Source organism: Telopea speciosissima, chromosome 3, assembly GCF_018873765.1.
Source record: "Telopea speciosissima isolate NSW1024214 ecotype Mountain lineage chromosome 3, Tspe_v1, whole genome shotgun sequence".
Taxonomy (NCBI): domain Eukaryota; kingdom Viridiplantae; phylum Streptophyta; class Magnoliopsida; order Proteales; family Proteaceae; genus Telopea; species Telopea speciosissima.
Window position 1 is genome coordinate 16,227,151 of NC_057918.1, and position 13,756 is coordinate 16,240,906.

Below are 13,756 nucleotides of genomic sequence, written 5' to 3' on the forward strand. Positions count from 1 at the left end.
TGGTTGTTGTTTCAGGCCTGCATCCACTCACACAGTGCATCAGTAAATCAAAAGATAATAAACATGGGCAACTCTAAAAACTAACTTTTCCTTCTTCAGCTCCAAATTATACTTTGAGGCCATCAGTCATTGTACATTTATCCCCTAACCAAGAGTAAATTTCGACAAGATCCCTCACGCCCTCCTTAGACCCACCGATGCTAAATAAGCAGCCATTAACTAATTGTCTAGAGCCCAGGGGGCTTCAGAATTGGAACGCCCCCAAAAATGCTCTCCATATCAATGGGAACTCTGAGCGCTTGGCTGAGGAGCTCCGGAGTAGACGTCTGGCCTTTCCATGTGTTGAACCATGGTCCTCCACCAACTTCCAGTGCCGCCATATCACTTGTAACATCCAGAATAATCTACAAGTTAACACAAAAACAAAAACAAAAAAAACACATACAGTTTAGAGAGGATAAACAAGTCATATGAAACCATCAAAGAGAAGAAAATCATCCAAGCAGCATGTCTAGACATATACCATTTGGCAAGGCAACTGAACTTTTAGGTAAAGTCATGGTCATTACTGAAGTTACAAAGACGGAGTAAATCAATGATAGTACTTAAAATAGATTTAGCCCTAAATTTCAATTAAGTAACCTAAGAAATAATAAATTTCTGAACTGCTCATGCTCCTAGGGTCCCTGCTGCATTCAGATGGCAACCGTGGTCATCTATCCAGTGAGCAAAAAACATGGTCAATCAGTCATCTGGTTGGTGGTGATGCAAGAATAGAGAAATAAAGCTAGAAAGAGACAATCATAAATAAGTATGAGATTTACATGGTCACGTACAAGGCGACAACAGGGCAAGGTCCACGGGCAAATATGACCAGGAAAAGTTAACACTACTACTGCTAGATTACATTAAGGACCCAATCACACTCTTAAGTCACTCTTCTTAATAACTCTTTCCTTTTTCCTACAAGAAACTCTCTTCACAAGAGCAACACTCTTTAATCCCCATTGCTGCATACATCATGTTGTAAGTTGCAACAGGCATTAAATAATGTCAGCAATTATGCTATCAGTTCCATCATCATCAACATCTGGTATTCCACAAAAGATATGCTGCCTCCCACACAGCAACCTGTATCCTTCAAACCAGCAGTCTAATCTTAATCGAACCATAGCCCAACCATGATCATGCTGATATGATGGCCAGGGCCACAACATGACTTTCCCCTCCCTCTGTAGCCAAAGTTCTACAGCATGCATGATCACAAGACATTTATGAGTTCCCATGAGTATTAGTTAGGCTTAGTCTTTCTCTCATGCCCCTTCCCCACACCCACCAAACCAACAAAAAAGGGAGGGGGGGGGGGGGGGCAGTAAAACACACACACAGAAGTCTAGCCCCAAAAGGCAGCAGGGAATGCCACCTTGATGAAAAATCAAGAACAGGAGGCAATTAACCAAAGCCACATCAACACACCAAGATACCATGTAAAATATCTGCCATTCATAATGAAAAAATTGACCCTTATCAAGGGTTTTACATACACTGATAAGATAGCCGATAAGTTAAAATATAATTTAACAAGATATGCAATCATCTAGACAATAATGAGACACACCAGAAGTGTGAAATTTTTTGTCTGGAGTCACATTAGTGAGCAGGTTTGGTCGGTAAGTCCCTTGGGACGCTCGGGTTATGTGTCAGGGTGAATGCAGGTAGTGGATGAAGCTTCTCTTCTGAAGCGTGAGAGTTTATAGCTGCCTCCCATACAACTTATTACATTGTTTCACGAATTATCACTGATAAAATCAAGCACAGTAAATATAATTTATTGCTTTGAAAAAACAAAAATACAAGAGATAACCCCCAAAATACCCAATAGAATAGCATAAAAAGAACCCAGAATATCGCATACAACCATTTAGTATAAGATTTAAGCTAAAAAAAAAAAAACAATCCACCGAGTCTGGAGGTCCTGAATAAGAAAGCAGCCCACATGCAGCACGAGGCAGAAGGGCATGCAATTCATATGTCAAGGACAGATGATGCACATTGAGTAAGATGAGGAAGATATGCGGCTCACACACGAATGCGGTCAAGGACAGAAGACACACAAGCAAAGTGATGTGGAAGATCATGCAGATCACATGCATTTGCAAACGAAAGGTAGATATCCATTAGGGTGGATTCATACGTTTACATAGTGGGGGAATCCTGGGTTGTCATCTAAGGCCCTAGTGGGCCATGCTCATGCGGATGTCAAGTAATCCCCATTGATGTATGGATCCTACTGAACCTCCTCCATTAGACAAAGGAGGCAAAAGGACTCCTGAAGACTTCATTTAATGATGAGATGGACATTCAAGGAACAGAGTTCTCTGGAGAAAAGAGGTTGACATTTCTTGGCCCCTCAACTAATGATGTAATAGACATTGAGGTTAGAGGAGATCGGCAAACCTTTCCCTTACTGCCATCATATTTTCTTTCCCACAACTGTAATCTCAGTTCACCGTCACAGGTATCTTTACAATATGGAGTGAGCCCAGCTTCCTTTGATGGAGCCCTTAATGTGGTGCCAGGATTTTTTGTAGTTGCCTCTAACTCCACCTGCACACGAAGATCAAATTCACCTTGTTAGTAATAAACATAGCTCCAAAATATATAGTCTGTCAAAAAAATTGGTAATGGAAAGGACTTCAGCAGAATACTCCCTCCTATCAGGTTCCTTAAATTTTTTTCAAGGATCAGCTTTTACATCCTTAAGTCCTTTAGATTAGGCTTCTCATATTAAGCAGAAGAAAGGAAGATTCTGAGAACAGATCAATGATTTGGGATCACTAGTACTAAAGCACAAGGAAATATAACAGAATTAACAGAAACACAATCACCTTATGGGTTTGATTCTCTGCAAACATGTGCCAATAACCCCATTGAGCAATTTCCCAATTAACAACACCATTCCATGGCACAAATTCATAAAAAGTACCACCATAGTGAACTCCGATCTGCATAAACCCCATATTACTTCATTAAAAACAAAAATTGACAAATCATTAGTATAAGTCTGAAGTAGACAATTCCTGATAAAACGAATAATAAAATGAAAGAGAAGAATTCTTACTGAAATCATAAAAAGTACATATCATGAGTTTTACAGAATGTTAGGTTACACTTCTCCAATGAATTTTCTCCAGAAAACAATTCTCTCATTTAAATTTCTTTAAAAAAAAAAAAAAAAGCCTTTGACAGAGAAAATAAAGAGATTTTTGTTCTACAGAATCATCTATTAATCACTACTCAGAATTGCTCACGCATTAGATTTAACAAAAACTAGAAGATTTGAAGGTTTCTGACAAAGAGGCTTCAACATTTATGAAATATTGGAACTTGGCAGTAGTAGTGGGGACCATTAACTGGTGCCTCACCATGGACAACAGGAATATGGTTTGGAATCCATCAGTTAGAACAAATATTACAACTACAAAAATTTGAGGAATGTGTTGGGCTTGAAACATTGACTACCCAAATGAAGATTGGTTAATTTGGAAGAATGTGCAAGACAGTAGTGGCTAAAAGCTTATACGAATAGCTTGCATAATGGTTGGGTGGAGGTGTTAGATGGGCAACGAGCAGATTATGAATCACCTCTTATCCATTATGAGCAAACAAAGATCAGTTGAAGCTTTTACTTGTACCTGTTTGATGTTAGCAACTGCAGGATGCTTACATGTTTTTCACAATCTAGCTTGTGAACAAGTTGACACTGGGAGTTGCATATTATGAAGGCTGACTGTTCATACAATACTTTCAGGGATATAGAATGAAAGGAACAGAAGGGTTTTTCAAATCAAAAACTCAGAAACATCAAAGATTAGGGCTGTGTCTCTCACTATTTTGACTGCTTTGTGCTTGCAAGGAATTCTCTGAAGTTTGATAGAGCACCTTTTGGCAACCCAAATAGTTGGGGTGAGGCTTAGTGAATTTCAAATTCTTAGATATCTTCTTGTACATGCATGTATAGGTGGAAACATTACACAAATAACTTTCAGCTCCGTTTCAAAAACGTTAAAATTTAAAAGAAAAGAAAACGAGTAAAATGATGAAGCAGAAAGAAGCAAACAAGATAAGCAAGATTGGGATATAAATTTTCTGTAGCATATAGTACCAACGCAGCATTTTCAAAGTTTTCGGTCAATCCAGGTAGTGCCCTCAATCCACCAGCTGCAGTCAAAGCAACTTCTCCAGTTGCACCTTGAAAAACATTACACTGAGCCTGCAATATTTTACCAACCATTCACTCTTCCAATTCTAACCACAAAAATAATTAAAGGAGCAAAAACTAAAAAAGCAAATAGTCTCTCGTGACAGAAAACAATCGGATGATCCAAGTAAGAAAGAAAGAAAAGCTTCCAAACAGCAAGATGGGGATGAGTTAATATACTCAAACCTGATATAAGCAAATAAGAAAAGTTGAGATATGTTATGACAGGATACTATCAGGTATTTACCCAGAACCATTTTCTTGGGAAGGCTCCACCCCAGTTCTTTTCGGAGTAAGACGGTGCATTTTCAAATTCAAATCGCTCCCCATCCCACTCTATCCAACCTGGAATGGAAATTCAGAGCCTTAGAAGATATGCTGCTCTATGGATCAAAGAATACATACATAACTTTATTAAAAATCCAATATAAGGTTTTGTGTTAGGTGCATATTCATTACAGCTACCAATTTATGAAGTAAATATGTCCCATTTATAAAGATAGAGGAAGTGTTCATAACAAGATTAGAATTTGTCTAAGGTTAGATAGAACCGTTACCTAAGAGTAGCATCAACTTCATACAGCAGTTCAACATCAAAATTTTTAGATACTTAAAAGTTTCAATAGATGATGTAAAAGTAAAACTGACTTTCTTTTTCCCCCCTTTTCTGACATTTCTCTTTGTTGTAGTTGCTGTTACATAATTAAATTATTTTAATATTTTAAGCAGCTACATTCCAGTGTTGTGATTTGACATTGAGGTATTCTACATCTCTGTTTATTTGATATGATACGGTAATTATTTGCATGAGTGTGTGAGTCCACAAGACTACCTCTCTCCCTCAGCACTAAAAAAAACTTGCCAATCAGATGCAAATTATTAGCATATATAACACTATTCAATAAAATAACTACTTGAACGAACATCAGTTGTGATCTCTCATAACAAAAAAAGATTTTCAAAGATTTACCATTTGGGTTTTTATTAAGTTGCCGAACTATCTTATAAGAGACAGATATGACAAATTTAAATATTGATGGAAATTTACAAATTATATTAGTCAGTATCCAAGTTTTTCACTTCTCTCTCCAATAGGCAATTAAGCATCCCTGCTGAAAGTACTTATATTAATTAACAATTGGTCAATAGTAATATACATTTCTGAGCTAGTGGTAAGTATCTGATCCGAGATCTTCCTGGACTCTCTTCTCAAATATATGCAGTTGTTTCTGCTCTAGTTATCACTTCTCAAACTCTTTACCTTCACTTACCACTTCTCTTCAATGCAGAGTAAAAGCAGAGGCTGGTTAGTTGACATGGTTTTCTAAACATCAGCTTTAGCTTCTGAAATTGAGGAGACAAAAAGTTTTTTGAATATTTCATAAACAATTAGCAGGTGCTTCTGCAGTTAAATAATGGTATTACTTTTAGCAAAATTTACTAGTACAAATTATTAGGACCTTAAAAGACCTACTTCAGCTTAAAATATTCAGATCCTATAGAAGCATAACCAATCCTAGATGATAGCATACCAAGCACCTAGATACTGAGCCAATGAAAGCTAAGAATCAGAGCCAAGAGTAAGAAAATTAGCTCATACCTGTTGACAATCCACCTGCCATGCATACTTGCCAATGGGGTTCAAATACAGGGAAAGCTGCAAGCCAGCCTGCTGTGGCCTTCTGTTTGGAGCCAACATTACCCCAGCCATAAACAGGACGGGTACTATACTCCCAACGTGCTGTCTTTACTGTCTGCACGTAATCTGATCTGTCATCCAAAGCCAAGTTAAATCAAAATATAAGAACTTTGCTATGATTACTTGTTTGAGCTTGTATGCTTTATTGCCCTCCCTGATCTTCTTGGCAGTTACAGACCCAACCCACCAACCCATAGATAAATACTTTCTGTGAAAGCAAACACCAAGAAACAAGAAGAAATAAAACAGAGCAAAGATGACGCAGATTTAACGTTGTTCACACACTAATATGATGTGCTACGTCCACGGGCAAAGCTGAAGATGATTCACTATGTAACAGAAGAAAAGATACAGTAGAAATCTCTCAAGAACACCAAAAGTTGCAACAAGAACTCTCCCCAGAAAACCCTAGCTTGAAAATCTCCAAATCTCATTTGTTTTACTTGCTTACACAACAAGACGATAAAACAAATAAATACTCCTCCAAGCCCTCTGCTACCATCACAAACCTCAGAAAAAATCCCATTCAGGTCGCCACCAAAAATGTCGGAGCGGGCCAATCTTCGAAACGGGTACAAGAATTCAAGACACACACAACACTTTCCAGTTAGGGTTGACATATATCCACCTGTTTAACAACCAGGTAGATATGAACAAGGGCATAAGGTAACTACTAACCCAGAAAACACTCAACCTGACATTTCACGCCCTTTTTGTCCGTAGATGCATTGAAAAGGACCATATGAATTTCTTGTATCGATATTTAGGGATAAGTAAACAGATTAATTCTCAGACAACATTTTCTAATCATTTGAATAGCATAAATTTATACCAACATACTATCCAGTATTTCTGGAAAACACTTGAACTAACTTAACTGCTAGCAAAAGCAGCCTTGTAGATGTTACCTCAAAGTTCAAACCATCCTAATGGATATGCATGTATGAATACAAAAATATCTTTAGGAAAATATTAAAGGATCAGTTTGGGTTGTGAGAGTCCAAACAGATAGTAAATGTCCTAATCTGCCTTAATCTTATGGAGATAGCTGGTCATCCTGAGAATCACTCTTTAAGGGGTATACCTAGGAATCCTGGGAATCACTTCTTGATCTTCCTGCTTCAGTTCTCATAACCATTCAGAATTGAAACCTCCACCTAAAGTTGTGGAGTTGATTTATATTGGGAGGTGAAGATTAATTACCTGAATGGGAATCAAAGCTGCCAGCTGGAGTAATCGTTAAATATTCAATGTCAAATCGAACCTATTAATGGAGGGGCTGTTGCTTGGTGCGAACGTAAAATGCTTTGGCTGCCAGTGTGAAGATATGAGTTCTTGAAAGCAGCCACTTTATGCAAAACTGGCAAAGGTCAGGACCAAATCTAATCCACCCCTCCAAAGGACCCTACAAAGGCGGGAATTGCACTGGGTTACTTCTCCAAGAGTCATTTAGAACTACCACTAGCTCTTTTTAACTCCTCCAATCTGAATCATGTTACTCCTCCTTACCAATGCATTCAAAGGTTGCCATTGCATGTCCATGCCACCTCAAACGACTTTGTCTCAACTTATCATGTATCAAAACTCCTCCTAAATTAGCTTTAATTTGTTCCCTATTTTATCTTTTTTAGTTTTACCACTCATTTATCTCAACAACCTCGTTTCACCTCCTAGTTGTCAAGGCGTACAGGCACCTTGATCGCCTAGGCAGGCGCTTAGGCGCCTTGTTGGTGTCGCCTGGCGTTGTGACAACATGTTTCAGCCCTCATCCAATAACAATAATTTCCAGATTAATCATCAATGCCAGAAAAGGGGGGGGGGGGGGAAGAAAAATAAAAATAGAGGAAGGAAAAAAACAGCTTAGACCATAAACACTTCTTTGCAACTCTATAATACAAAACTAGATCCTGAAAATAACAGAAGACAAAGGCATACCTGCCATCGTCACGAATGAATCCTTGATTCCAAAGCGGACTAACTTGGAAACCTTCTATCACTCGTCCATGGAACTCCTAGTGTTAATAAAATTGGAGGAAGTCAACATTGATGTCATACAATGCCTTGAGTAAAAGTTTCATCTTCAGCAAGAGATGCTCATGATCTTGGAAGACATTAAAAACTTTTGAAAACTGGGAAATACTGAAAGTCCTTGAAACAATTGTTTCCAGAGGACAAATAAATCATAAATATGCAGGATGCAAATTCTTTCAACAAAAATGGGACACAACAACAGAAAAGTTGGCAGCATTCATTGTATTGATAAAACCCAAGCATGAAGCATTTGAACGTGTATATGAGTGATTGTGTGTACATGTAAGCACATAAACAAAAAAAAAATCATAGTAGGTATAGACAATGTAGGTCTGACACATAGACTGCCTTCTGTATGCTCAAGGATGTGTGTTATGTAGAACATAGATATTATCAGGACAGCTGAATTAGCAGAGGATTTGTTGCAATAGCTGCAGTATTAAAAAACAACAGCAATGCATCTGATTTTTTTCTTAACACATCCAGCTTTACACTTCTCATCTCTACCTGATCACTCCACAGGACCTCTAATTCTGCCACGTGGTAGGATGATTAGGCACTGACTGTTGGATAGATAGGGTACAGTCTGGATAGGCCATGTGTCAAATCTCAGACAATTTTTCAACCATATAACACCCGAGTATTGGCTTGCATCCCCATGTATGTTCATGCACATATATTGTACTCCAGCCAGTACTGTGCACCCTCCCATTTCCTGGATTTTTCAAAGCTCTATTTTGTCACCTGGAACTCTCCGTTTGAGCTGAAACTTGACATGTGAACAGGGGTCCTAGGGGTCTACCTGTACACAAATTTGAGCCCCATCTAATCGGGCCACGTGGCAAAACAAGTGATCATGAAGACAAGGCTCTTTCCACAGTCGTGAAGGAACCTTTTGCCCTTATTTTATTCAGCCAATGCATTTGAAAGAACTACCTGAACCAAGATGTCACTTCTAGGGATATGTTATCATCAAAAGGATTTTACACAAGAAATTTCCCTGGCTAATGACCAGCTGTAACATGTAGAGTGGAAAACTGCATCATGTGGAACCCATCTACAACATGCAGGGGAGAATCCCCATTTGTCATCAATGAATGGGTGATTTCATGTATTGATGTACTCATGAAAGTACATAACATAGAAAATAAACAAAATAGACATCAAATAACAAAGGTTTACCAAGAAGAAAAACAAACAATCAAATAAAAAATCAACACCTTGTGCTAACAGGTTAGAATCCAAAGAAAGCATACTGACCTCAGGAGCAACTTCCCTATTTGGAGGAGGTAAATCTTTACCAGCAGTAAAAGTATTTCCCAGAATTAGTTCATGTCTACCTATGTATCAGGAAATATGTGAAAATCGGAAAATAGAACCATTAAGTTCATCTATGAAAGTTGAAAAGAATAGTATCATCTTATAAGCAACAGAAAATTGTGGCCAAAGAATCTTTAAAAAAAATTACTACATCTTATGAAGAAGTGAAATATCATTTTTATCAAACAACAAGAAGGGCAGAGGGCAGGTAGTGCAAATAGGGAATACAATAAGTGCATGTTACTCTGGATCCCCAAGAAGCAAAAACGCCATAAAAATGCCGTGATATACCTGATTTTCATAACATTAGGTGATGCACATCCAGAACCATGGAGTTAGTTATCTTCCGATAGCAATTCAGAACTCTACCTACAATTGTGGATTTTGAATTCTATTTAGGCATTGGAGTTCCCTTATGTGGTAGGAATCCAATTCAACAGCACATGCTTAGCCTCATAATTGTATCACTAATTAATAGTCCTAAACTACCGGGAGTTTAAAACCCATTATCCAAAGTAAGTCCTAAATTGGAAAGTGACCAAGAAAGGAAATGAAGTATAACACGACAATGGTTTACCCAGAATGATTGAATATTATTGATGTTTAAGACGCAGCAATTCAATCCGACTCTACCATGTAATTCGGTTTTGAAAACAGCTCAAACTAGACTCTTAGCTATAGAAGCCTTGCAGCACTCTAGGAGTTAGTTAACCAAAATGTTGAAGGCAAAGAAAATCTGATGGTGTTTAACTTAATAAATAATGAATGTAAGTATCTGAATGTCAAAGTTGATAAAATGGAATCCAGGAACTCACTTCCCCAAAAGTACTGAGATTCGTCGGTGTATTGGCAAATATACTTATCATCTGCACCAAGAATTTGAGCCCCAACTCCGGTAAACCGAGGTCCATAAAGTGTTTCTTCCACTGTACTAAGTCTCTTACGGAATACAGGATTCTCCACAGAATACATAAAGCAGAAGCTTTGCCGCCGTTCTGGAATCGAGACCTTAAAGTACCAACCCTCAAAAAATACCCGGGTACTCCCATCAAAGTGGTACCTAAATGAATGAACAATAATTCAAAGAATCTCATAATCATTGAAGTATTGTCTATAGACTATTTATCAGAGATGAAGGGGTAAAATGCAGTAACATACACCAGTTTTTTCTTCCCAACATAATTTCTGTCCAGCAATTCAGCAATTTAAGGACCATTGGGAATTTATATCGTGCATCACAATTGGTACCGAAATACCAGATTGGTAATTATAATTACACATTTTCTCATACACGCCATACGTTTACACATATGGCATACGAATTTGCACATAGAGCAAAAGAAATTCATGAACACACATGAACATCAGAAAGAAGGAATCGGCATTTTGCACATCTCACAAGTTAAAGGTTAAGTTCCATGTCACAACCATGCTTGCAGTAGGGAATGTAGATGATGAACTACAAAATCCTAATAAGGTGAGGACTGGACGAGAAACAATAACAATCAATAGCAGAGACTTCAAATAGAGTTGAATGGAGAAATCATTTAGTTGGGTACAGCTCTGTTAGAGTGCATTGAAAAATGAGACCAGTTACCCGCTGTGAGGAGTTCGAAGATCTCTGTTTGGAGGTGTTGGCTGATAAACAGGAGTTACAGAAAGTCCAGTCTCTGATTGACGCTTTTCCTCCCTGGAAGAACCGTAACTCGCTCCATCGGACATCGAAACCACCGCAGAAACGCAATACCCAGATCGATTTCTTAGCTTCGAAGTAGAGGACAGAGTTCCAGACGAATCATTCCAAACCTGAGAAGCTCGGACTCTCCCAGCAGAGTTGAGCGGTGGTGAATCCGATGAGATCCTCCGAAACCCAACACGAATAGGAGAAACACGAAGTACATGGTGGGGAGTATTGCAGAGAGGGAGAACACTGTGTTCCATTGAGAATCAGTTGGATTTGCTTCAAGTGCGAGTTAAACTAAAATCTCAAGTAGAGAGAGAGAGAATAGAGTACACTTGGCAACACCACGGCTGGAGGAGAGCCAAATTCGGCTTTAGGGCGCCGGAGTTCGGACCAATGGTCCACTGAGTTGCTGACCCATGCCATGAACTAGTCGTTGGCTCACCCTCCTATAAGATGGTGGAAAACAGCATCTACTAGTATTTATGTCCATGCTCTGCGTGAGTAAGCATTAATTTTAGGAGAAAGGTGAGTTTCACCGACCGATCCTTGGGTTCACAAACTCCTATCCATTTTAGTATAAATCCCAAAATATCTTTTGGTACTCTCTCGCACCCATCCTTTTACACAGTAAATGGATTTCTAAAGATATTGTACTTGTGATATCTTGCAAGACACCTCCGGCTTCTGTTTCTTCTGTTGATCCTACTCCACCAAAATTCATATATGCAGAAATAATGTTACTGTCAACAATTAAGATGGATGCCCAAACTCAGTGTTTCGATATGGGGTCATAGCTGCCATTAGAAATTATGATTATTTTTCCCTTAGTTGGCAAGTTGTGATAGAATTCCAATGGTTTAATTTTTTTAGTTGATTGAACAAGTTCATCAGTGAAAGGTAAAAGCTTAAGGTCAAATTCTGATCTTCAAATCTGATTGAAGATTTTTTATAGGATCTAATTTTGAGTATTGAATAACAAAAGCATTGGTTTGTGTCAAGGCGTAAGAATCATGCTAACCACATAACTGATTAGAGTTATTTTTCCCTTTAATTTTTTTTTATTTAAAAAATTTGAATGTTTCTTAATTTTTTAGTAGGAGTTGTTTATTCTTACCATAATTGTTTATTTTAACTATGAATGACTTAACTTATTATATATATATAATGGTTTGTGGATTAAAATGATTAAGTTCGATTTAAGATGTTTAACTAAACAGTCACAATTTTTAAACCAAAATCAATCCATTTATTAAACAGCTTTCACTATTTCAGTGTAAACGGTTTGGTTCGATTTTGATTAACAGTTTTGGCTTGGTTTTGACACCCTTACACTTATGCAGATTCCAAAGAGGAGTGAGTTTGGAGTCAACCCTAACCTTTCGCTATTTTTGTGCAGAGTGAGCCCATTGTATAATTGAAATCAACGTTACAATGTCATGATACATAGGGCTAGCAAGCTCATTTACCAATTATGTCTCATTAAGTATAAAACAACAAATCACAATATGAATCTAAGCCATCCGAATTTACATTTTTCTACTCTAAATTGTTTGTTTTCCACTCAAAGTTGGGAGAGTCTCTCGTAATGTCTAGAATACTAATACACATGGCTGGACATACACGGAATGTGTGCTAATACAAAAGAGAGTATTTGATTGAATTAGACTCTGAAATTTGATATATGGCTAATCTAAACCATGTTACAATCAGAATGGACATATCATCTATATATGTGGTAGAATAGATACCTTGTGATACTTAAAATAAAATTAACATACCTTCTACCAAAAAAAAAAAAAAAAAAAAAATTTAACACACCTTTGTAACAATAATAATTCATCTTTTTTTTATTAATTTTTTCTTTCCTCTTTGGTCATTGTGGCTTCCTTATTCAGTGCGCCACCACTGGTGTGGCATAGGAGATTACTCCCATGCTAGCAATGTGAGGAACTCTTCTCCAAATTTAAGTTTCCGAGAATTGATTTGCATTTCCAAAATTTTAAAAACTATTAAATCTATATTTAGTTAAAGGGGAAAGAAACGTTGTTTGGTCGTGTGGCCCATGCACACACACACACAAGAGCGGGTAAAATTATCGCCCCGCCCCTATGAAATCAAAACTCTCATCTATATTGTACTCATCTATGCCCTTGCATGTGCTCTCATTGGCCCCCACATTGGTGTAGGGCTATGCAATCAGACAATGATCTCTTGCCTTAGTTAAATTACCAAAAAAAAATTTATTTCTATTAATTGTTACCAAGAAATAAAGCAATATATAAATAATCAATACCCCCATATCAGGGGGTTAATTAATAGACCACTTTTCAAGTTTTATTTTGTCATTTACCCCCCAAAAATGTAAAAAATATACTAGATTTTGTTGTAACTGTGGTGGGTGAAAATAAAGTCAGTAACTTTACTTCTTTTGTTTTTTTGCCCTTTTAACACATTTTTTTTCTTCAATGAGAGTAAATCTTGTCATTTCATATGTTTACTCGAAAAATATACAATTTTTAATAAAGAAAAGGTGTTTTGTATACTAGAGATTCTCCCATCAACTTCATCAAATAAGGGGTGTAGGGGCTTTTATGTCATTTAGGATTAACATTTATGCCAATCTGACTACATTTAACGCAAGTCGTGCGCACAGCCATAATGACAAGTCACTTTCAAACTATTTTGATAACCCTTTTGAAGCAATTAAAAGAAAGTTACAACTTTTCTTTCTTTTTTTGGGTAAGGAAGGTTACAATATGCG

The 13,756-nt window shown here is 37.4% G+C and overlaps 1 protein-coding gene across 1 annotated transcript; it reads right to left on the minus strand.

Annotated features, from left to right (window-relative positions):
• LOC122654166 (tocopherol cyclase, chloroplastic) lies at positions 1 to 11,290 on the minus strand. Its single transcript, XM_043848147.1, has 10 exons — positions 10,909 to 11,290; positions 10,127 to 10,371; positions 9,252 to 9,331; positions 7,896 to 7,972; positions 5,862 to 6,031; positions 4,509 to 4,606; positions 4,166 to 4,273; positions 2,889 to 3,005; positions 2,458 to 2,607; positions 1 to 404 (listed from the first exon to the last, which is right to left on the minus strand). Exons 1-10 carry the CDS (start codon positions 11,250 to 11,252, stop codon positions 228 to 230), a joined length of 1,566 nt encoding a protein of 521 aa, XP_043704082.1. The 5' UTR covers positions 11,253 to 11,290; the 3' UTR covers positions 1 to 227.
• Positions 11,291 to 13,756: the final 2,466 nt, after the last annotated feature.

What these genes read in the sequence shown, in the direction of transcription:
- LOC122654166 (XM_043848147.1), bottom strand. Translation starts at nt 11,252, where the DNA reads ATGGAACACAGTGTTCTCCCTCTCTGCAATACTCCCCACCATGTACTT. An exon ending in GGCAGGTGGATTGTCAACAG is followed by an intron (nt 4,607 to 5,861) that starts GTATGAGCTAAT and finishes TTTCCATTCCAG; the next exon opens with GTTGGATAGAGTGGGATGGG. An exon ending in ATGATGGCAGTAAGGGAAAG is followed by an intron (nt 405 to 2,457) that starts GTTTGCCGATCT and finishes GTTAACTTGTAG; the next exon opens with ATTATTCTGGATGTTACAAG.